Source organism: Hemicordylus capensis, chromosome 11, assembly GCF_027244095.1.
Source record: "Hemicordylus capensis ecotype Gifberg chromosome 11, rHemCap1.1.pri, whole genome shotgun sequence".
NCBI classification, from domain to species: Eukaryota; Metazoa; Chordata; class Lepidosauria; order Squamata; family Cordylidae; genus Hemicordylus; species Hemicordylus capensis.
In genome coordinates this window covers 2,442,747-2,462,781 of record NC_069667.1, presented here as the reverse complement: position 1 = coordinate 2,462,781, position 20,035 = coordinate 2,442,747, and the positions used below count along the sequence as shown (strand labels likewise).

The following is a 20,035-nucleotide window of genomic DNA, read 5'->3' as shown; positions in this document are numbered from 1 at the left end:
CACTCTTTAAAAATCCAGCCAACTTTAAGCACTCTGAAGTCTCACTGCTCTCAAGGGAAGAGATTTAATGGAGAGTGTCGGTCTCGCCTTGAAATTAACAGGACCGTGGTTCAACTGCCCCACTTATGGCTGGAAGGGTAGGGAATCATCGGTGAACTGTTAGTCTTAATTTCCCATTTGTAGGGATGCTCACCTTTTAACTGCAGTCTTCAATTTATAATCAAAATGTACCGTTTAGCCAGAAGCTATTGTCTCAGGTACTCACATGGTGACATTTCCCCATTGTAACTGAACCATTGATGCCAGAAGGAGATGAAATGAAACAGCTTTGCAAATGCTTGAACTAATTAGCATAAGCAAGTGGTCTCTGGCTGTGTACACCCCCCCCCCAAATCATTGGGGGTGTCAAAGATGACAAGCGCTCCCTCGATGACTTTTGTTGTTGCTTGGGGTTGTATTGAAGAGACAATCAGAAACATGTGACCTGTTTTGTTTGCTTTAAATAGGAAGGAAAACCAAACCATATGGTGCGGCAGGGAGTCCAAGAAAGCCATTGTTCTTTTCCACGTGAAACATTTCCTTGGCAGTTCGGCATCTGTGCATGCTTAGTGGGGAGCACAGTTGAGCCAGAAGAGCCCTGCTGGATGAGGCCAAGGGTCCATGAAGGCTAGCATCCTGCTTCTCACTATGGCCAACCTCAAGCCCACTACAGTTGCTTTTGGTCCTTTTTGGAGCTGGTGTTCAGAGATAGCCTGCATCAGAAAGATCGGTTTCCCCCTTGCCCACATGACTAGGCAGCAGCAGTGAGAGACCTCTCCACCTCCATGAATTTGTCAAATCCCCACTGTTCAAAATAAAACGATCCCAAATAAAAACTTTTAAAATCCCCCTTTAAAGCACATAAGGTTAAGACTGCCTAGCTGTTTTGTTTTGTTTTTTTAATTAAAAGAAGAATCGGAGGAACTGGTGTCAATTACCACAAGTCACATGTGGGGGCTGCTTAATGACCTCCCAACAAGGTGATTCTGCAATTGTGTCTTCTCTTTGGGTGGTTTACAATCTGAACACATGTGCATATAGGAACATGTGCATGCTTGTCTGTATAAGCTTGCACATAGCTCAGCAGTCAGTATAAAAGGAGGACAGAAGCAACTGCAGTTCACAAGTTACTTTAGGGTGTGATGGAGCCTCTGCAGACGGCTGTCTCCGTGTCCCTTTCGTTTCGTGAAGGGGTCAGCTTCTCTCTAGCAGTGACCATCTCTTGCCACACGAGGGTGTCTGCATCCCATGTATGTGCTGCAGTTTAGGAAAGTGTACATGGTAAAATCTCACCACTGTGTTCCCCACAGCCAGAAAGGCTCTCTACTACTGTGTTTTATAATGAACAAAGGTTTTGAGATGGGGTGGGGCGACTTTAGCCTGACGAGAGCTGGTCTTGTGGCAGCAAGCATGACTTGTCCCCTTAGCTAAGCAGGGTCTGCCTTGGTTGCATCTGAATGGGTGACTAGAAGTGTGAGCAGCACTGTCAGATCTTACCCTCAGGGGATGGAGCTGCTCTGGGAAGAGCAGAAGGTTCCAGGTTCCCTCCCTGGCAGCATCTCCAGGATAGGGCTGAGAGAGACTCCTGCCTGCAACCTTGGAGAAGCCGCTGCCAGTCTGGGTAGACGATAATACTGAGCTAGATGGACCAAGGGTCTGACTCAATATACGGCAGCTTCCTATGACCTTGTTTCATTCCCTTCAGCCCTCAACCGCTCTCAAGTGGCTAGTAGTCGCTTGCTGGCGATTGCAATGGTTGGGTAACTGCCGTTGCCGCAGAAGGGCCCTCATGGAGCAAAGATGACCTTCTCGGAAAGGGGGCTTGCCTCTTCCCCTGCCCTCAGCCTCCATTTGCCTGAGGTGCAATGAGCAAAGAAGGCTGGGTCTTGGGGTGCAGAACATGCCGGTCCTTTGCGGGGCTGAGCAGCCACATTAGGGCACTGTTTATGTTTTGTGCGACACCCCACCCCCCAGAACTGGTGCCCGAGGTGAGCACCAAGGGCAGCCAAGTGGGTGGACCAGCCTTGGGTACAGGGGAGCAGTCAAGCATGCCAGGTTCAGCACTCTATGCCCCCCAATGTCACTATTCTTCTCATGCTGACTCACAGTAATAAGAAACCAGCAGTTAAAGCCAAAACAGTCAAGCACTTGAGGGCTGCTACCATTTCTATCCATGTTTTCAAACCACAGTACTAGCAGTTCTGCTCTCCTAGCCATCAGAGACCTTTCTCTGGGTCAGAGTAGAGGGGGGCAAACCCAGTGAGTCTCTCTGGGGACGGGAATCCTACACTGGATCTTCTAAAGCAGGCATTCCCAACCTTGGTTCCCCAGGTGCTTTGGACTACAACAAAGTGAGAGGAGAGCTGGTCTAGTGGTAGCCAGCATGACTTGTCCCCTTAGCTAAGCAGGGTCCTCCCTAGTTGCATATGAATGGGAGACTTGATGTGTGAGCACTGCAAGAGATTCCCTTCAGGGGAGAGCAGAAGGTTCCAAGTTCCCTCCCTGGCAGCATCTCCAAGATCGGGCTGAGAGAGATTCCTGCCTGCAACCTTGGAGAAGCCACTGCCAGTTTGTGAAGACAAAACTGAGCGAGATGGACCAAGGGTCTGACTCAGTATATGAAAGCTTCCTATGTTCCTATCCATCGTCCTCAGCCACAATGGTCTAGCTGGGAGTTATAGTCCAAACACATCTGTGGAGACAAGGTTGGGAGCCCTGCCCTAAAGACTGAGGATGCCTCCCTGTCTTGATCCCAGAGACCCCTCTTTTCAGCATCTGAGCAGCTCCACTTGGGATTGGTCCTCCATGGTGACGGAGTAGCATGCTGAAGAGCACTGGGAAGCTGTTGAAGGGATGCTGTGTGGGGACAGGCTTGCATTTTGGAGAGGCAGAGTCAAAGAGGGGAAAAAGACTGCCATCCAAATCATGAAGGCTCATTAAAAATAGAAATGCTTTTCTGGAAAGAAGCAAGTGCCAGCAATTGCTTCCATCCATCAAATATCCATTATTATTATTATTATCTCAAATAAATTCTTATGCTCCCTCCCGGTCCCATAGGCGAAAAGAAAAAAGAGTCTCTCGGTGACTGGCCTGCACACTGTAATGTACCCACCGCTGTTCTGGCAGACGAAAGCAGGATGCAGTAAACCGCATTTTGGAGGAAGAAGAAAGGGACTTTTGTTGCCAGGGGACTAATTTTTCAAACAAATAGTTGGTGGCTTGAAAGATTAATGGAAACAGCAACTGGAGGGAGGTTGTCAGGAGGACGTCATTCATGCCCAAGACCAGGCATGCCAAGAACCAGGCAGCACGAAGGCATTGATGTGCGGTATTAATATCCCACCTCTCTAAACTGGCCACAGCAGCCCTTGCTGTTAAACTCACAATAAAGTAAGGATCACAACACATCACTTACAGTCAATCTAAAGAACAGAATAAAAGTTGGATGGTAATATATACCCATAAAGTATTTCCTTGGGATTCATGTCAGTTGCCCCCTGCAGGGGTGTCAAGTAGTTAAATCTTCCCCAGGGCAAAGCCCCCCCCCGCCCCACTCAAGGCTGCTACAATGGCTGTTTAAGACTAGCGAGGAAAGGGCTTGATCGCCTGGCCTAGTATTCACAACTTTGTCCTAAGGGAGAAGATGGCAGCAAAAGGAACAAACAACAATCATATTGATTTAAGACACGTTGACATACAATCCTGCAGCAGTATCAGCCAATAATTGGTGCTGTGGAAAAGACCATAATGAAATGTGTTCAATGAGAAATAGTGGTTAGTTCGTTTAAAGAGCCACATTCCTGGTTGCAATTAACATTTCAGCATTTCCCCAGGATGCTCTGGCATATTCCTGGACCTCCCTTGCATGAAACTGCCTTTGCTTTTATCACCTCAGCTACAAACTCTGAGGTCATTAACTGTAATATACTTGTTTTTCTGCTTTCAGGTGCTGGAGAACCATGAGAACTCCAGGCCACTTTTGAAATGGGCAAGTGGGCTTGAATGGCACAGTTACAACCTGCAGGGAAAGATCAGGAGAGAAACGTACTGCTAAGTGAAAACATTAATACCACCAGCATGAGCTTTCCCACACATAGCTTCCAGCTCTCGGGGTATACGCTGAGCGAAGCCAATTCGAATTACACTCATGGCATGAGGGAGCAGCCCCTCCCCTCTGCTCTCAGGTTTTGTTTTGGTGCAAGTTCACATTGCATGCCTCTGTGTTTTCCTTCTAGCCAATGGGGAGGGAGGGAGAGATTGAGAGCGCACTCCTTGGGTAGGAACACAAGGTCACCTTCAAAACCTCATGTCCTAGACTGGGAGCATTTGTGTACACCAACAGATTTCTTCCCTTTTTTCCAGTGCATGTGTGGTATTTTAACCAGCGAACATCTTAAGCAAGCAGACTAATATTGTTCCAAAAAGTCAACTTGATCAAACACAGAGGTTTTTCTTTTGTAACTAAAACTTAAAGAGTTTGCTTCTTGAAAACTGGTTTTTCCACTCTTTGGGCAAGCCAGCTCAATTTACATTTGTAAAGAGCTAGATCTGCATTCCTAAAGAGTGTTTTCCTCTTATCATGTTAATGATTCTAACTCTGTGTCTTTCCCTATTGTCAGAAAAACTAGCTTAAAAGCAGCATTTTTAAAACCCAGAAATACATCAGGACAAGCTAGAAATTGGAAGAGAAAGCCCGATTTGTGTGTGGGGTGCTTCCAAAGATCTCGAATGGACTTTGGGGTAAGTCTGGCCAGGGTGTGAATGCACACTCTCTCTTCCGGAGGAGATTTGGGTAAACAGTCCTGTCTGTCAAGGCTCCTTACAAGGGTTTTGCATTTACTCCATGGAGATGGCTCATGAGTGCATTGTTTGCATTTCAGTGCCTGTCTACGGTTGCTGTCTACAGAGGGCCAAGCTAGGTGTGATTAGAATGGCCAACATCTTTTCTTTCTCAAGAAGCCCCTGTTGAGAGGGGCGATTTGGAGGGGTCTTTGGTGCAGGGAAAGGGACTTGCTCCATGGGGAACTGAAACCCGAAGACCTCCTTTGAAGGAAGTAGGATGCTGCAACTCAGTTACTGGGAGGCAGCAGATTACAATGAGTGCGAGCCTAGTAAGATTAGTGGTCATCTCTGGGATTAGTTGTTTCCTTAGGAGAGTGGATAACAGGTGCTGATTAAAGGGGGTGCTTTGGGGTAGTGTCAGCCCCCAGGGACTACTAAAGTATCAATCAATCAATCAATCAATCATCTTTATTACGGTCCAAGACCAGCATAAGATAGAGCAGTCGAGCAGGATTTAAAACAATTATGAAACCATAAAACGACGTTGTTTTAAATTTCTGTACTAATGCTATAAAGCTATGATATAATACTAAAAGACTGCTACCCTTCAAAGAGAGGGCAGCTATAACATTATTAAAAATTCTAAGCATATTAAAAATGGGATATATAGAATGCCAAAAAGAGTGGCTAAAATAGAGTATATAAAATAAAACATCTAACTAAAAACACTGAAGATATAAACAGCAGTCTAGAATTATGCAGAGCTGATGCAGGGAAATGGCTGGGCAGTCACGACCCAGCAGATCCTACACAGGATCTGCAGATCCCCTGCAGAACTTGGCCGTGTTATACGTGAAGCCCGGATATCATCTGAGAGCAGCAAGAGAGGGCATAGTCATGGCTGGAGAGGCCAGGGTACTCGCGAAATAGCGGAAATATAAATGTAGTCCGAATGTCTTTGTAAAAGTGGCAAAAAAGGAGTACATCTTCTGTGGTTTCTACCTCCCCAGTGTCACAGGGACAACGTCTCTCTGCAACTGGGATCTTTCTGAATTTGCCTTCCAGGACTGCAGAGGGAAGGAGACCTGTTGTTGAGGCAGCAAGCATGATTTGTCCACTTAGCTAAGCAGGGTCCACCCTGGTTGCATATGAATGGGAGACTTGATGTGAGCACTGTGAGATATTCCCCTCAGGGGATGGAGCCGCTCTGGGACGAGCTTCTAGGTTCCATGTTCCCTCCCTGGCAGCATCTCCAAGAGAGGGCTGAGATAGACTCCTGCCTGCAACCTTGGAGAAGCCGCTGCCGGTCTGTGCAGACAATACTAAGCCAGATGGCCCTATGGTCTGACTCAGTATATGGCAGCTTCCTATGTCCCTAAGGGCATGACAATGGGCGAGGGTTTAAGCCCTTCTGTGGCTTGGGATTTTTAGCTGTGACAAGCATGCAGCGGAGGAGGCAGAATATCTCCGCCCTGCCTAGTCAGCCTGGCACTCAGTGTCCATTTTCCTCTGTTTTGTGACTGTTTTTGCCTGGCCATGGCCCATAGCAAGTAGGAAATGGGGGGAGGGGGGGTAAAGTGACAATTTAGTCCACAGGGCCCCTTCCCAGGAAGATTGAAAGCCACCCAGTAGGGTCAGAGGGGCCAAATCCCGAGGGCTGAGGGATCGTTTAAGCCAGAGGTTAAGAATGGAGAGCCACACTCCAGCCTCAACTGTTATCATGCCCTCCCGTTATCCTCCTGTTATCATGGCCTCCTCTCCCCTAGTTTGGACCCTGGCCAAGCCTATTCTTGGGTTTATAGAGTGACCGTTCCTTTAACTAGGTCTGAACTGGAGCTCTTCTCAGTTTCCAGGAGTATATACCTGCATTAGCCTTCTTCAGGCTGGCTTTATCTCCAGTTTAATGAGGAGAAACATTAACATCCTCATACTGCAGCGTGTGCTCTGGTGGTAGAGAGGTTTAGACCAAGAGTTTATCTGGAGACCTTAGGCTGAGTTGAAAAAAACAAAGCTTTATTAAGAAACTAAAACATCACAGACTGAGGGAAAGAGATTGGACAACATTCCCAAACAGGCACTAGCCTTCCACAAGAACGGAGCCCGTACAACGGAACTGACTCTAACTAAAATGACCCAAACTGATCTCTTAACACCTCATCGTGCCTCTAGTGGCCAGAAGAGGTTACTACGGTGCTAAGAGCAATGCTTTCGAATTCTCACTTTGAACAGGAATGGGGCCCGGAACATCAGTCTGAAGACGGGTCCTTGTGCCTCCCACCTCTCCATCTTTTTCTTTGAAGAGAGGGGAGCGGGGAGAGTGAAGAGCAAGCTGGCATTCAGCTGGTGGGCCCCTTCTCCTTCAGGGGCCCAGGGGACATTCATTCTACCCTCCTTTTTCAATTACAGCTCTGCCCCTGGTCAATATTCTTTCTTTCTTTCTTTCTTTCTTTCTTTCTTTCTTTCTTTCTTTCTTTCTTTCTTTCTTTCTTTCTATTTCCATACCGCCCTTCCAAAAATGGCTCAGGGCAGTTCATACAGAGAAATAACAAATAAATAAGATAAACAAAATGGCTCCCTGTCCCCAAAGGGCTCACAATCTAAAAAGAAACATAAGACAGACACCAGCGACAGTCACTGGAGGTCCTGTGCTGGGGGTGGTAGAAATATGGTAGAAAAAACCTGTAACAACCCTCTTGGAAATGGGAAGTTTTAGGTTTTGAGAAGACCTCTGTCACCCCACCCATCACCATCTTCTCTGGGCCCCAGTTAATTTCACTATAATTGCTATGCATGCACAAAAAGCCACAAACGGAAGAGCACGTTAATCCCTTTTGCCTGTTTACTTCCAGTAATTTCCCTCAAAGTGGATATAGTTTTGAGAGACCAGTCCTTTGTCCTCCTCATGACCACAATGAAACCTGTACTTTAGTTGTTCCTGCTGGTGCATCCTTCACAGGCTGGCCACACACTGCATCACCCCAACATTGCATCCTGTGTGAGCACAAAGCCAAACCACTGTTTTTGTCACGTCTGATAAGGATGTCTCTCCCCTTCCCCACCTTTTCCAAGCAAGAACATTGAAATGGAGGCTCTGCCATTCCCAACTCAGAAACAACAGCACAAATGCAAGAGAATCTAATGATATGCGTGCATCCTTTATACTTGAATGTATTAATTTTGAACCTATGATATCCTGGGAGAAGCAGCCCCGAGAGTGTAGCATTTTCATTTAGGAATATGATCTGAATGAATGCTAATATTAATACAGGCACCCTGGCTCACTGAGCATTGCTGTGCCTTGAGTTTCAGTGTTTGGCAGGTATGAATTTTATGAGAATTAATACACTGCAATCGTTAAATGCCAGAATTCTGAAGAACTGCTAGCAGCTGTCAACTGGTGCCAAAGCTCCTTGCTTATGGGAAGTATTGAAGAAATGATGTATGTGTATGTGTGTGTGATTTTAATACTGCAAGAAGCAAATAGGACTCCTTCGCTCAATAAAATTAGTACAGGCTAGGCATACATTATATAGTACCTCTGACTGCTTTAATGACTAAAAAAAAATCAAATCATTATTACTAATTTGTTTTTCACTCCTGCTAGCCCTTCGCAGCTTTGGGGCTCTGATTTGGTTCGTTCCTTGGTTGCTGTGCTATTCTAGGCCAGGCACCACTGCAGGTTTTGCATCTAGGGTAGATGGTGGAATCCTGAAAAAGGCACCTTCTGCAGTATATTTCTGTACATCATGGCTTTGGAGACCCTACTGAAACGCTGTGAGCATTGCCCGGGCAGCAGTTGGCTGATGTGCTGGATTTCCAGTTTTGAGACTTGTAAGCAGAGGCGCTCTTACCCCTGGACTTTGGGGCCGAAGTCCAGGGCCTCCACAACCCCTGGGCCCCCCCAAATAATCTTTCATCTATCCTGGACAGTGTGGTTTGTGTCATCAAGAACCTATGTGTTAAAAATGATGCTTAACTTGCCGCGAGGGGCCTCCAAAGGCCTTTAAGTCTAGGCTCCAAAATTACCTAGGTGCACCTCTGCTTGTCAGGGAGGTGTGTGTGTGTGTGTGTGTGTGTGTGTGTGTGTGTGTGTGTGAAAAAGGGGTTCCCAGCAATCTGTGCCTTCCCTGCTCTGCTATCAGTGTTATGCCATCCCTACCATGAGCCTGAGTTCTGTGCTTCAAAGGCACCACTGGGCTGCAGTACCAGCCTGTCTGAGCACTGAGTCAACAGATCCCAACAGATCATGCACCAGGCCCTATAAAGTCTTGGCCTCTCCTCAGTCCAAGCAACTTGCCTCTAGCATGAAGGTTCTGTGTAACTCTTCTTCACTTGGATCTTGCCCTCTACCTGCTTTTGGTGAGGTACCTGATCTAGCTGCTCCAGACCCACCTGACATTGGCAGCACCACACCTGTCTCTGTCCCCTCTTATCCACACTGGAGCCCATCCCTGCTCTGTTTTGGATGACATCCTTGCCTTTGGCCGACATGGCCTGACAGCTACCCTGCCGTGTCCCCAACCCCCAGGTCATGGGACTTGATGGCCTGGAGCTATATATATATATATATATATATATATATATATATATATATATATATATATAATGCGTAAATTTTGCATATTAAATACTTCTTGAATTATCATTAAGGAGAGGAGAGCTGGTCTTGTAGTAGCAAGCATGACTTGTTCCTTAGCTAAGCAGGGTCCACCCCGGTTGCATTTGAATGGGAGACCACATGTTAGCACTATAAGATATTCCCCTCAGGGGGTGGAACAGTTCCAAGTTCCCTCCCTGGCTTCTCCAAGATAGGGCTGAGAGACACTCCTGCCTACAACCTTGGACAAGCCACTGCTAGTCTGTGTAGACAAGTCCTGAGCTGGATGGACCAAGGGTCTGACTCGGTAGAAATTCCTATGATCTTATGTTTCTGTTTCATTTTTTGAATTTGTAAAGACCCTTTCCACCCCCAGCACAGTACCTCCAGTGACTGTTGCTGCTGTCTATCTTATGTTTCCTTTTATATTGTGAGCCCTTTGGGGACAGGGATCCATCTTATTTATTTATTGTTTCTCTATGTAAACCACTTTGGAAACTTTTGTTGAAAAGCGGTATATAAATATTTGTTGTTGTTGTTTGTTGTAAAGATCTTTGAAGGGTTTGGTGTTCTGGATGTTTTTTCTCTCTCTCTTTTTAGCATGCTTTCCAGTAGGCTTATGAGATTACCCGGCATTCTGTGAGTGTGTGTGTCCATGTGTCCTCCCCATCTACTTCGCAATGCCTGGACCAATATGAACCAAATCGGGTACAGTTGTAGGGACACCTCAACCACATAGTTTGTGATTATATAATCCACAACGATTTAAGATGGCGGACACGTAAACTTTGGAGGTGCACGTGAGCTAAGTTGTGAACCATTTAACCAATTTGAACCAAATTTGCTACAGCTGCAGGGACACATAAGGATGCCGAAATGGCGTGGTCTGTGATGATGTCATCCACTCCAATTCAAGATGGCGGCCGTGTGAACATCTGAGTTGCAAGTGGGCTAATTTGTGGACTGTCTAACCCATTTGAACCAAATTGGGTACAGTTGCAGTGAGTGACGCACAGGGACACCTCAACGGCATAGTTTGTGATGATGTAATCTACACCGATTCAGGATGGCAGACATGTAAACCTTTCAGGTGCATGTGGGCTAACTTGTGAACTGCTTAACTGATTTGAACCAAATTTGCTACAGCTGTAGGGACACATAGGGACACCTCAATGGCATAGATTGTAACAATGTCGCCCAACCCAATTCAAGATGGCAGACATGTAAACTTTTGAGGCGCAAGTGCACTAACTTGTGGAATTGTCTAACCGATTTGAACCAAATTTGCTACAGCTGTATGGACACATAGTGATGCCCCAATGGTGTAGTTTGTAGTGATGTCATCCACCCAGATCCAAGATGGTGGATGTATGAACATTTGAGGTACAAGTGTACTAACCTGAGGACTGTCTAACTGATTTGAACCAAATTCGATACAGTTGTTGTGAGCAACACACAGGGACACTTCAATGATATAGTTTGTAATGATGTAATCCACCCCGATCCAAGATGGTGGATACATGAACATTTAAGGTACAAGAGATCTAACTTGTGGACCTTGATTTTAACCAAATTTAGTCCGGTTGTAGAGACAGTGAAACGAAAATAGGCTGATTAGTTCTTATTAAAACAACGTGTTTTTGTGTGTGCAAAGACTAGTTTGATATTGAGCAAGGCAGGACATTAATGGAGATGATCCCCAGACATGGTCTACTCACCTTGGTTTGTCCATCTCACAAATCGGTGTTGAAGGTCTGCACGTTGGTGGTGGAGCGAATGCTCTGTAGAGACAGCCTTTGCTTGTATGGGGCTTGCTGCATCCAGGCCTCCCGATAGGGCAGTATCATACCTGGAATCAGGTTCTCTCGCATCTGCCGCGTCTTCCAGCACAGGGCAAGCAAAGCCTTGAGCTCGGAACGGAAGCCTTCATTCAACCAGCAGTAGATGAATGGATTGTAGCAAGTACTGCTCATGGCGAACCAGTGCAGAGCAAAATAGAAGGAGTTCTTGGTTTTGACACCCAGGCTGGAGATGAGCAGCACATAACAGTTGAGAGGGAACCAACACACTGCAAAGACCACCACTACCAGCACCAGCATCTTGATGCTCCTCTTCTTGTTCTTCTGATGAGCCACAGACTGCTGGGTGGTGACGTCCCCAATGGCGTTGCGCAACCACAGCTTCTTGGCCAGCCGCGTGTAAGTCACAGTGATGGTGATGAGGGGCAAGAGATAGAGAAGAACAAAGGTGGAAAGGTCCAAGTATTTCCACACCAGCTCGGACGGCTCCGGAAAATCAGGGAGGCACACGCTCCGAACTGTAGCTTCCCTTAAGAAACAAATCAATGTTATGTGGTCAAGAAATGTATATGTTGATGAACATGGCTGAATTCAGGGCCAGCCCACCCACTAGGCCAGGGCCGCTCAACTTTTGCCCACCAGCTGTTTTTGGACAACTCCTCCCATAATCACCACCCACAGCAGTCAATGTCTGTCTATCTATCTATCTATCTATCTATCTATCTATCTATCTATCTATCTACAGTGGTCCCTCTACTTACGAAATTAATCCGTTCCGAATGCACATTTGTAAGTCGAAAAGTTCGTAAGTCGAAAAGCGGTTTCCCATAGGAATGCATTGGGAACGGATTAATGCGTTCCGGAGCCTAGAAAAAAGACCCAGACCCCCAGTAAGGCTTGCAAACTGCACAAGAACATTTCTTTTCAAGAATAAACAGGCAGTAAACAGGCAGGCAAGTCAAGGAAACCGCATGTAAAATTTGTAAGTCGAGGAAACCCCATCTAAAAATTTGTAAGTCGAAAAAACCGCATCTAAAACCAGATCTAAAACTGCCGTTTGTAACTCGAAAAATACTTATGTCGAGTAGTTCGTAAGTCGAGGGACCACTGTATCTATCTATCTATCTGTTTGTCTGTCTATTTGAAATATTTCTATACCACCCAAAATCTGCATCTGTGGGCGGATTACAATTAAAATCATTTAAAACATTAAATCAATGAACAATTAAAATGATTTAAAAGATTAAAAACATTTAAAACCCAGTATTCAAATTATTTAAAACTATAAATCTAATTAAAAGCCTGGGTGAATAAATGTGTCTTCAGTGCCTTTTTAAAAGTTGCCAGAGATGGGGAGGCTCTTATTTCAACAGGGAGCGCATTCCAAAGTCCAGGGGCTGCAACGGAGAAGGCCTGTCCCCGAATAACCACCAGATGAGCCGGTGGCAACCGCAGACGAACCTCTCTAGAAAGTCTCAATGGGTGATGGGGCTCTTGGCGAAGAAGACGTTCTCTTAAGAACCCAGGGTCTAAGCTGTTTAGGGCTTTATAAGTAATGACCAGCACCTTGTATTTTGCCCGGAAACATATCGGTAGCCAGTGCAATTCCTTCAAGACAGGAGTAATATGGTCTCTCCTAGATGACCCAGAGACCAACCTGGCTGCCGCGTTTTGAACCAACTCCAGTTTCCAGACTATGTACAAAGGCAGCCCCACACACAGCGCATGGCAGTAGTCCAGCCTAGAGGTTACCAGTAGATGTACCACTGTTTTGAGCCAGGGATTATGGGAATTGTAGGCCAACATCTGCAGAAGGGCCAAAGTTGAGCAGCCCTGCACTGGACAGACCTACGCATTCACCCAGGGCATCAGTTCAGTGCCAGAATAGAGCAAGGGCAATTATTCTCTCTCTCCTGGAAGTGGTAGAAGAGTGTAATATGCAATATTGCACCCTGCACCCCAAAGGGCCTGCACATTCTGCACCCCAAAATCCACAGTCTTCATTGCTCATCGCACCTCAGCCCCCAAGAAACACCTACTCCGATAAGCTGCCCTCCCTCTCTGGAATATGAATTGCCTGCCTCAGCATTCATTGCCAAAAGCGAATTCTCAGACTGGATTTCCAAATTAACAGCAGCATCTTTTCATTTCCGAAGTGTTAGAGTTTTGCCCCCATGATAGACTGGGAACTCTCCACTGTATCCTAAAACAGTGTGGAGCTAGTCATTCTCTGGTCATCTGTGTGGGCTGGGCATTCAACTTCACGACTGAACAGCCTGCACAACTCAAGTTAAAGCTAGGGCTCAGCACTTCTTTGCTGGAGGTGGGTGGTGGGGAGAGGCAAACTTCTCCTAGGGCATCAAAATCACAAGAACACAAGAACTGGATCAGGCCCAAGGAGGCCTCTCTAGCCCAGCATCCTGTTTCCTACAGTGGCCCACCAGATGCCTCTGGTGAGCCCACAGGCAATTTGTTACCCTCTCTCCTGCTGTTACTCCCCTGCAACTGGCATTCAGAGGCATCTTCCCTCTGAGGCTGGAGGTGGCCTCCATCGGGACTAGTAGCCACTGATAGACCTGTCCTCCATGAATTTGTCTAAGCCCTTTTTAAAGCCATCCAAACTAGTGGCCATCACCACATCCTGTGGCAGAGAATTCCATACATTAATTATTACACGCTGTGTGGAAAACGTTTTGTTGGTCTTAAATTTCCTAGCTTTCAGTTCATGGGATGACCTCTGGCTCTAGTCTTGTGAGAGAGGGAGAAAAATTCCTCCATATGGGCGGCTCTGGCTGAACCCCTTCAATGTGCTTTCTGAACACATTTTTCAGGCCTTCAGTTCTGGTTAATTTCTTTCATTAAGATTAGCCCTCCACTCTTTTTTTTTGAGTAACGGTACCCATCTGGTAGTTCATCAAGAACCGACAGGAGAAAAAACCTGAGCCCCTCCAGACACAAGTTATAGCCTCGCGCATTGGCAGCAGCCTAGGGGACGGGCGACGCTTTATGTCTGCAGGATGGTTGTCTCAGTGCTGGAGGGTGAAAACAGGAAATTAAAGATATTAATCAAACCCTGAAAAATTATGCAGAGGCAATGGTTGTTGGAGAATAATAGAAAAAGACGGGGACAAATGGGAGGCAAGCTAGGATCTCAAAATAATTTTGTGGCTGTCTCCATCAGCTCATACATTCTGATTTGGGCCTGATTTGGGATATTCGCTTCTTCTCAAGGAAGCCTCGGGGTCAAACCAGAGGTGATATTAATCACATTTTTACTTCTGTCTCTCTTCTAATCTCCTGGACCTCCCCCTGCCCCGCCTTTCATCAGCTGCGCAACATTTCATTCATGCTGCATTCAGTATCAGCAGTGCCGGGTTTAGGTACAAACTAAGTAAGCTATAGCTTTTTAATTTAATTTAATTTAATTTAATTTAATTTAATTTAATTTAATTTAGCATTTATATACTGCTTAGGGCCTCACATTATGAGGAGCCTCTGAATACACCTATTATTCACCTGTGCTGGGGCCCTATACACCCCCAGCACAGTACTTCCAGTGACTGTTGCTGGTGTCTATTTTGTGTTTCTTTTTAGATTGTGAGCCCTTTGGGGACAGGGATCCATCCTATTTATTTATTATTTCTCTGTGTAAACCGCCCTGAGCCATTTTTGGAAGGGTGGTATAGAAATCGAATAAATAAATAATAATAATAATAATAATAATAATAATAATAATAATAATAATAATAATACAATAAAAACTGACTAAATTTCAAGTTTTCATTTGTACCTTTGTATTTTCATTCAAAAGTATTTCTAATGCAAGTAGGCTTACTATGAGATTGCTGCTTTTGTTAGGTTATTGAGGGTTTTTTTTTGCCAAGGAAAAATAAAGCTTTGGTTATTTTTGTTTTCATTGTCCTTTTTGTTAGAATAATAATATTTTTTGTAATGCTATGGGGCCTTTTAAGCTCAACGAAGCTTAGGATCTCAGCATGTCAGAATCCGGCCCTGAGTATCGGGTTCCCTGCTGATTGTTACAGAATGCCACGGCCCGGTTGGTCTCAGGAGTCATCTCGAAAAGACCATATTACTCCTATATTAAAAGAACTACACCGGCTACAGATATGTTTCTGGGCAAAACACAAGGTGATGATTATAACCTATACAGCCCTAAACAGCTTAGGGCGGCCAGGGTATATAAGAGACCGCCTTCTTCACGATGAGCCCCATTGCCCATTGAAATCATCCGGAGAGGTCTGTCTGCAGCTGCCTCCAATTCGTCTGGTGGCTACAGAGAGAGAAGAGTCTTCTCCGTTGCCGCCCCGAGACTCTGGAATGAGCTCTCTACTGAAATAAGAGCCTCCCCATCTCTGACAACTTTTTAAAGGTCTTCAATGTCACATTTATTCACCCAAGCGTTTAAACTCGACTTGTGGTTTTAAATTGCTTTAACACAAATTTTTGTTTTAATTTGTTTTATGTTGCTGTAAACCACCCAGAGACAGCAGTTTGGGGCGGTGTACAAATTTAAACAACCAGACATTGGCCTCCCAGCCAAGTAGGCTTGCTGAATTTTTGTAAGACTGATCAAACTTCTAGGGTGTCCTTAGCAACTCCAAATATTTCGTTAATGGCAGTGAAGACAAGGAAACAGTTGATGAACTGATCCTGAAAGGGCAGTCCTAATGGAGGATATTTTGGGTCATGTTACATAGGAACATAGGTAGCTGCTTTATATCGAGTCAGACCCTTTGTCCATCTCACTCAGTACTGTCTGCACTGATGGCAGCAGCTCTCCAAGGTTTTAGGCAGAAGTCTCTCCCAGCCCCACCTGGAGATGCTTCCAGGGAGTGAACCTGAGACTTTCTGCATGCAAGAAAATGCTCTTCCACTGAGCGATGGTCCCACTCCCATCTGCTAAGGGGAATATCTCACAGTGCTCACATGTAGGCACCCATCCAAATGCAAATCAAGACAGACCTTGCTTAGCAAAGGGGACAATTCATGCTTGCTACCCAGAGGTGCACCTAGGTAATTTTGGAGCCTAGACCTAAAGGTCTTTGGAGGCCCCCACATCCCCCTGCTGCGAGTTAGACACCATCCCCCTACACACACACACACACACACACACACACACACACACACACACACACACAGTATTTTTAACACATGGGTTCTTGAGGGCACAAACAGCAACTGAACTCACAAGAATGTAAGAATGTCAGACAGGTATATTGGTGCAAATATGCATCAGCAGAAACATTTCGAAACACAACTTAACATATTCCCCTCCCACATATTTCTTTCCCCACTCCTCCCTCTTTCTCTAAAGAAGAGGTCATGCCTGGCCGCCCGGCGCAAGTCACGTCACACTCGGCCACCCGGTGCAGCACAGGTCGGTAGCACGGCACGGTGACCACACCACCCAGGACAGACTCAAGGGGATTTGGGGGCCCCCAGGGTGTGTGGAGGCCTTGGACAGTTCAGGGGTCAGAGCGCCTCTGTTGCTACCACAAGACAAGCCCTCCCTGCCTTGTCTCGTGTGCTTGTTTTCTGTTAGACATTGTGGTTTTGTAATCATGTTGTACTTCCTTTTCATTTTTATCCCAGGTCTGTTGACCACAAAGATTTAACCTGTGCTGTACACCACGTACGGTGCCAAAGCAGCCTGTCCAAGGGCACCAAACCCCAAATTCTGCAAAGATGTGTGGGAAGAAGCATGCCAGTTGACGAGTGAGGAAAGAAGGCAGGTTAAAAACGTACCTATAATTGTACTGGAACAGCTTTTGGTAGATCGCGTGGGGCAAAGAAAAGCAGGCTGCCAGCACCCAGATGCCAGAAATGCTCAGAGCTCCTTTTGCCAGGGACATCCTTGGCTTGAGTGGATTCAGGATGACCTGCAAGAAACAGGGCTCCAGAACAAGGCTCATCTCTTTAGGAACCACCAGCACCCCAGCTGCCGCCTTGGAAGGTCTCTCCGCCATCCCCGTGTGAAGACTAGTGCTTTCAAGAAAATTGCCTGCATGCTTAAATGCTTTGCTTATTAGTGAGAGCTCAACAATTTAGGTACATTAAAAACCCAGTCCTATAAAAAGAACATTTCCAAGTCAATTTTCTCCGAGCATCTCTGAGAATATTTTCAATATTCATTTCCTAATTCTGTTAGCTTCCATCTAGCTCTGCTGAAAACAGGGTCCATTAGTCGTCTTTGCTGATGCTAGAATTAGGTTAGTCAGTTCCAGCTGCTAAGGAGGACCTGTCGGCCCAAAACCAAACTACTCTTGCTGAGGCCTGTTAGGAAGTTTCAGCTTGTGCAGAGCTTCTGTTCACTATGAGCAGAATCCTGCCATCTGCAACGCTTAAAAGGCAGCAGCAGTGGGCAGAAAGGTCGTGCGAACTGGGCACAGAACAAAGGCACGTGAGCATAAATGGAGGACCCCAAACCAGAGTCCTAGTTTACAGAATGAGGTGGTGGGCAATTCAAACACCCCATTTCCTTGGCTTTAGAGCTGCGTGTCCCCCCCCCCCAGACAAAGGCTTTGGTTTCAGAACTCCTGCACCCAAAGGCTTTGGGATATAATGCCAGGATCCCATACCTGATGCCGGTCCAAGGCTATTGCTGTCAGAGTCAGTGTGGAGACATGGAGGGAGCAATACTGTGCAAAGCGGCTGACGTGGCACATGATCTTCCCAAAGACCCAGGTGTTGTTCACAAACCGAACCTGTTGAAGAGGTGGACGACCAACTGGGCCATCAGCAAGACAAAGGGAATTATCGCTTCCATCCTAGACCTAGTGAGGATCATCTTGGTGCATTCACACACTCATCTTCCTCCAAGAGAGAATCCACACCAGTGCAGGGGGACTGTGGACATTTGTTCTAGCTCAGAGAGAGAGATGTGACTCACTTTTTCAAGCAACATGTTGCTATTTTTTTTAGTGCCTGTTTGGAGGGAAGGAGGTATTGGCCATAACCCATGTCCTTTCCAAAAGGCTCCACTTCACAGAAATGATTGTATTAGCTAAAGTCTGGAAGGTTATGAGGTTAAATAGGAAATACTGATTGGAGCAGAATGGAGAGTCCTAAAGAGACCTCATCACAAATGTCAGAACCTCATGCTTATGCTTGATCTCATCAGTTCTTCATAATAGATAGCCAAGAGGTTGCTGCCTTAGGAAGCGAGTAGCCTTTTCCCTTGAGCTTACGAACCTGAATTGTGGGCAATGAATGATTCCCTCCCCCAAGTGTCCTTCAATGGTGCCATCCTAAGCATGTTTACACAGAAGGAAGACCCTCTGAGACCTGCTCTCTAGTAAGAGCATTTAGCATGGCCATCATCAATGCCATTGACGGGCCAAAGTTTTAATTGCAGATTAAAATCTGTCCCCTGCTTTGTTGATAGGTTTGACCACAAGTCAAGATTGTGTGCCATGGGGCTTCTGAAGACCTGGCCACCAGTGGTCCCTCTATTTTTTTCCATCTGTGTGTGGAATGCGTTTTGTCCTGGGCAGCAGTCTCAAGGCAGTGTATGCACTCGTGCACTGAGAGTGGGGCCTTCCTGAATCAACCTGAGTGGGATCTAAAATGAACTGTGTGGACATCCAAAAACCTGTGAGCACGCACACATGTGCATGCCTTAGAGGGAACACTGCTGGCCACCTCTTAAGCTGCACCCACTGCACCAGTTCAGGACCCACCTCCTCTTCTTCCAATGAGAAGTGATTGTTTGCTTTGTTGATAGTAAGTTATTAGGCGTAAACACCAGAGCTGGCTGGCCATGGCCTCTGCCCATCCTCCTCTGATTTGCACACTGGAATGGGACATGCAGAAAGGTGCTGCAATGGCCCCCATCCATGCAGGAAGCCATTCTACATATTACATCAGGTTTTTTTGTGGGGGTGGGGGTGGGGTGGGATGCACCATTCTTGGTGGAACCCCATGTCAGCTGAATGTCTTCCCACCTCTGTCCCTTCTCTTCCCTTCCCTTCGGCCATCAGGATCCCCTCCCCATATGAATATTCCCCACTCAGTTCATCCTCTCCTTTCCTGCCTTATCCTCACAATTCTGCCCATGGCCTCAAATCTGTTTCTCAGATCTACCCTACAGTTTGCCTGTTCACCTTGAATTCTCTACAAATGGGTGCGTCCATACTGTAAACAAAGAGCCCATCAAAAGCAACCACAAGAAGGCAAATACAATGCCATGTGATCCAGGGAAGGCAACACCTTCTCTCCTTCTCCCTCATTGGCCTAGGAGCAGTGCAGCAGGGCTGACCACTTACCAAAGTGAAAGGTGTGTTCAGGAGGGTGATCATGATATCGGCCACAGCCAAGTTGACGATGAAGAGGCTGGTGGCCGAGTGCATCCTCTTGTTCTTGGCCACCACGTGGCAGACCAGCAAGTTACCAAAGAGAGAGATGACCATGATGACCGTGTAGGCCACAATGAGAAGAGCTTTCACGGTGGGTTTCTGCGATTCCAGCTCAGATCTGGCCAGTTCGGCAAACTTCTCCCACTCAACAATTTGTCCGTCTGTCCAGTTGAAGGATGACCCATTCCCAGCCTGGTAGAGTAACATGAGTTTGGCCAATGAAACATTATGTATGGACTCCTCTGAGGTGCCCAGGAAGTGGGGCAAAGATGACCGGAGTATGTGAGATGAGTTGGCTTCCAGCCACGTTAAGCTTTGCATGGATACAGGATGGGTTAGCAGTGGCCACAGATTGCCTAGATCTTTAGCTGGCCAGCACAGATGCAGCCATCATAACGAAAGGCAGCCTTCAAATATCCAAGCAGAAAGAAGCCTTGAGGAGC

At 46.3% G+C, this 20,035-nt stretch overlaps 1 protein-coding gene across 2 annotated transcripts; it reads right to left on the bottom strand.

Annotated features, from left to right (window-relative positions):
- Nucleotides 1-1,239: 1,239 nt before the first annotated feature.
- On the bottom strand, nt 1,240-19,831 carry LOC128335608 (G-protein coupled receptor 83-like). Of its 2 annotated transcripts, none has more exons than XM_053274182.1 (5): nt 19,503-19,831; nt 17,817-17,942; nt 16,984-17,117; nt 11,137-11,746; nt 1,240-1,296 (listed from the first exon to the last, which is right to left on the bottom strand). In XM_053274182.1, the coding sequence occupies exons 1-4, from the start codon at nt 19,797-19,799 to the stop codon at nt 11,152-11,154; spliced, it is 1,152 nt and encodes a 383-aa protein (XP_053130157.1). In that variant the 5' UTR covers nt 19,800-19,831; the 3' UTR covers nt 1,240-1,296; nt 11,137-11,151. The 2 variants fall into 2 exon arrangements, with proteins under 2 accessions (XP_053130157.1, XP_053130155.1); XM_053274180.1 differs by lacking the exon at nt 1,240-1,296 and adding an exon at nt 5,704-7,812.
- Between the last annotated feature and the right edge of the window lie 204 nt (nt 19,832-20,035).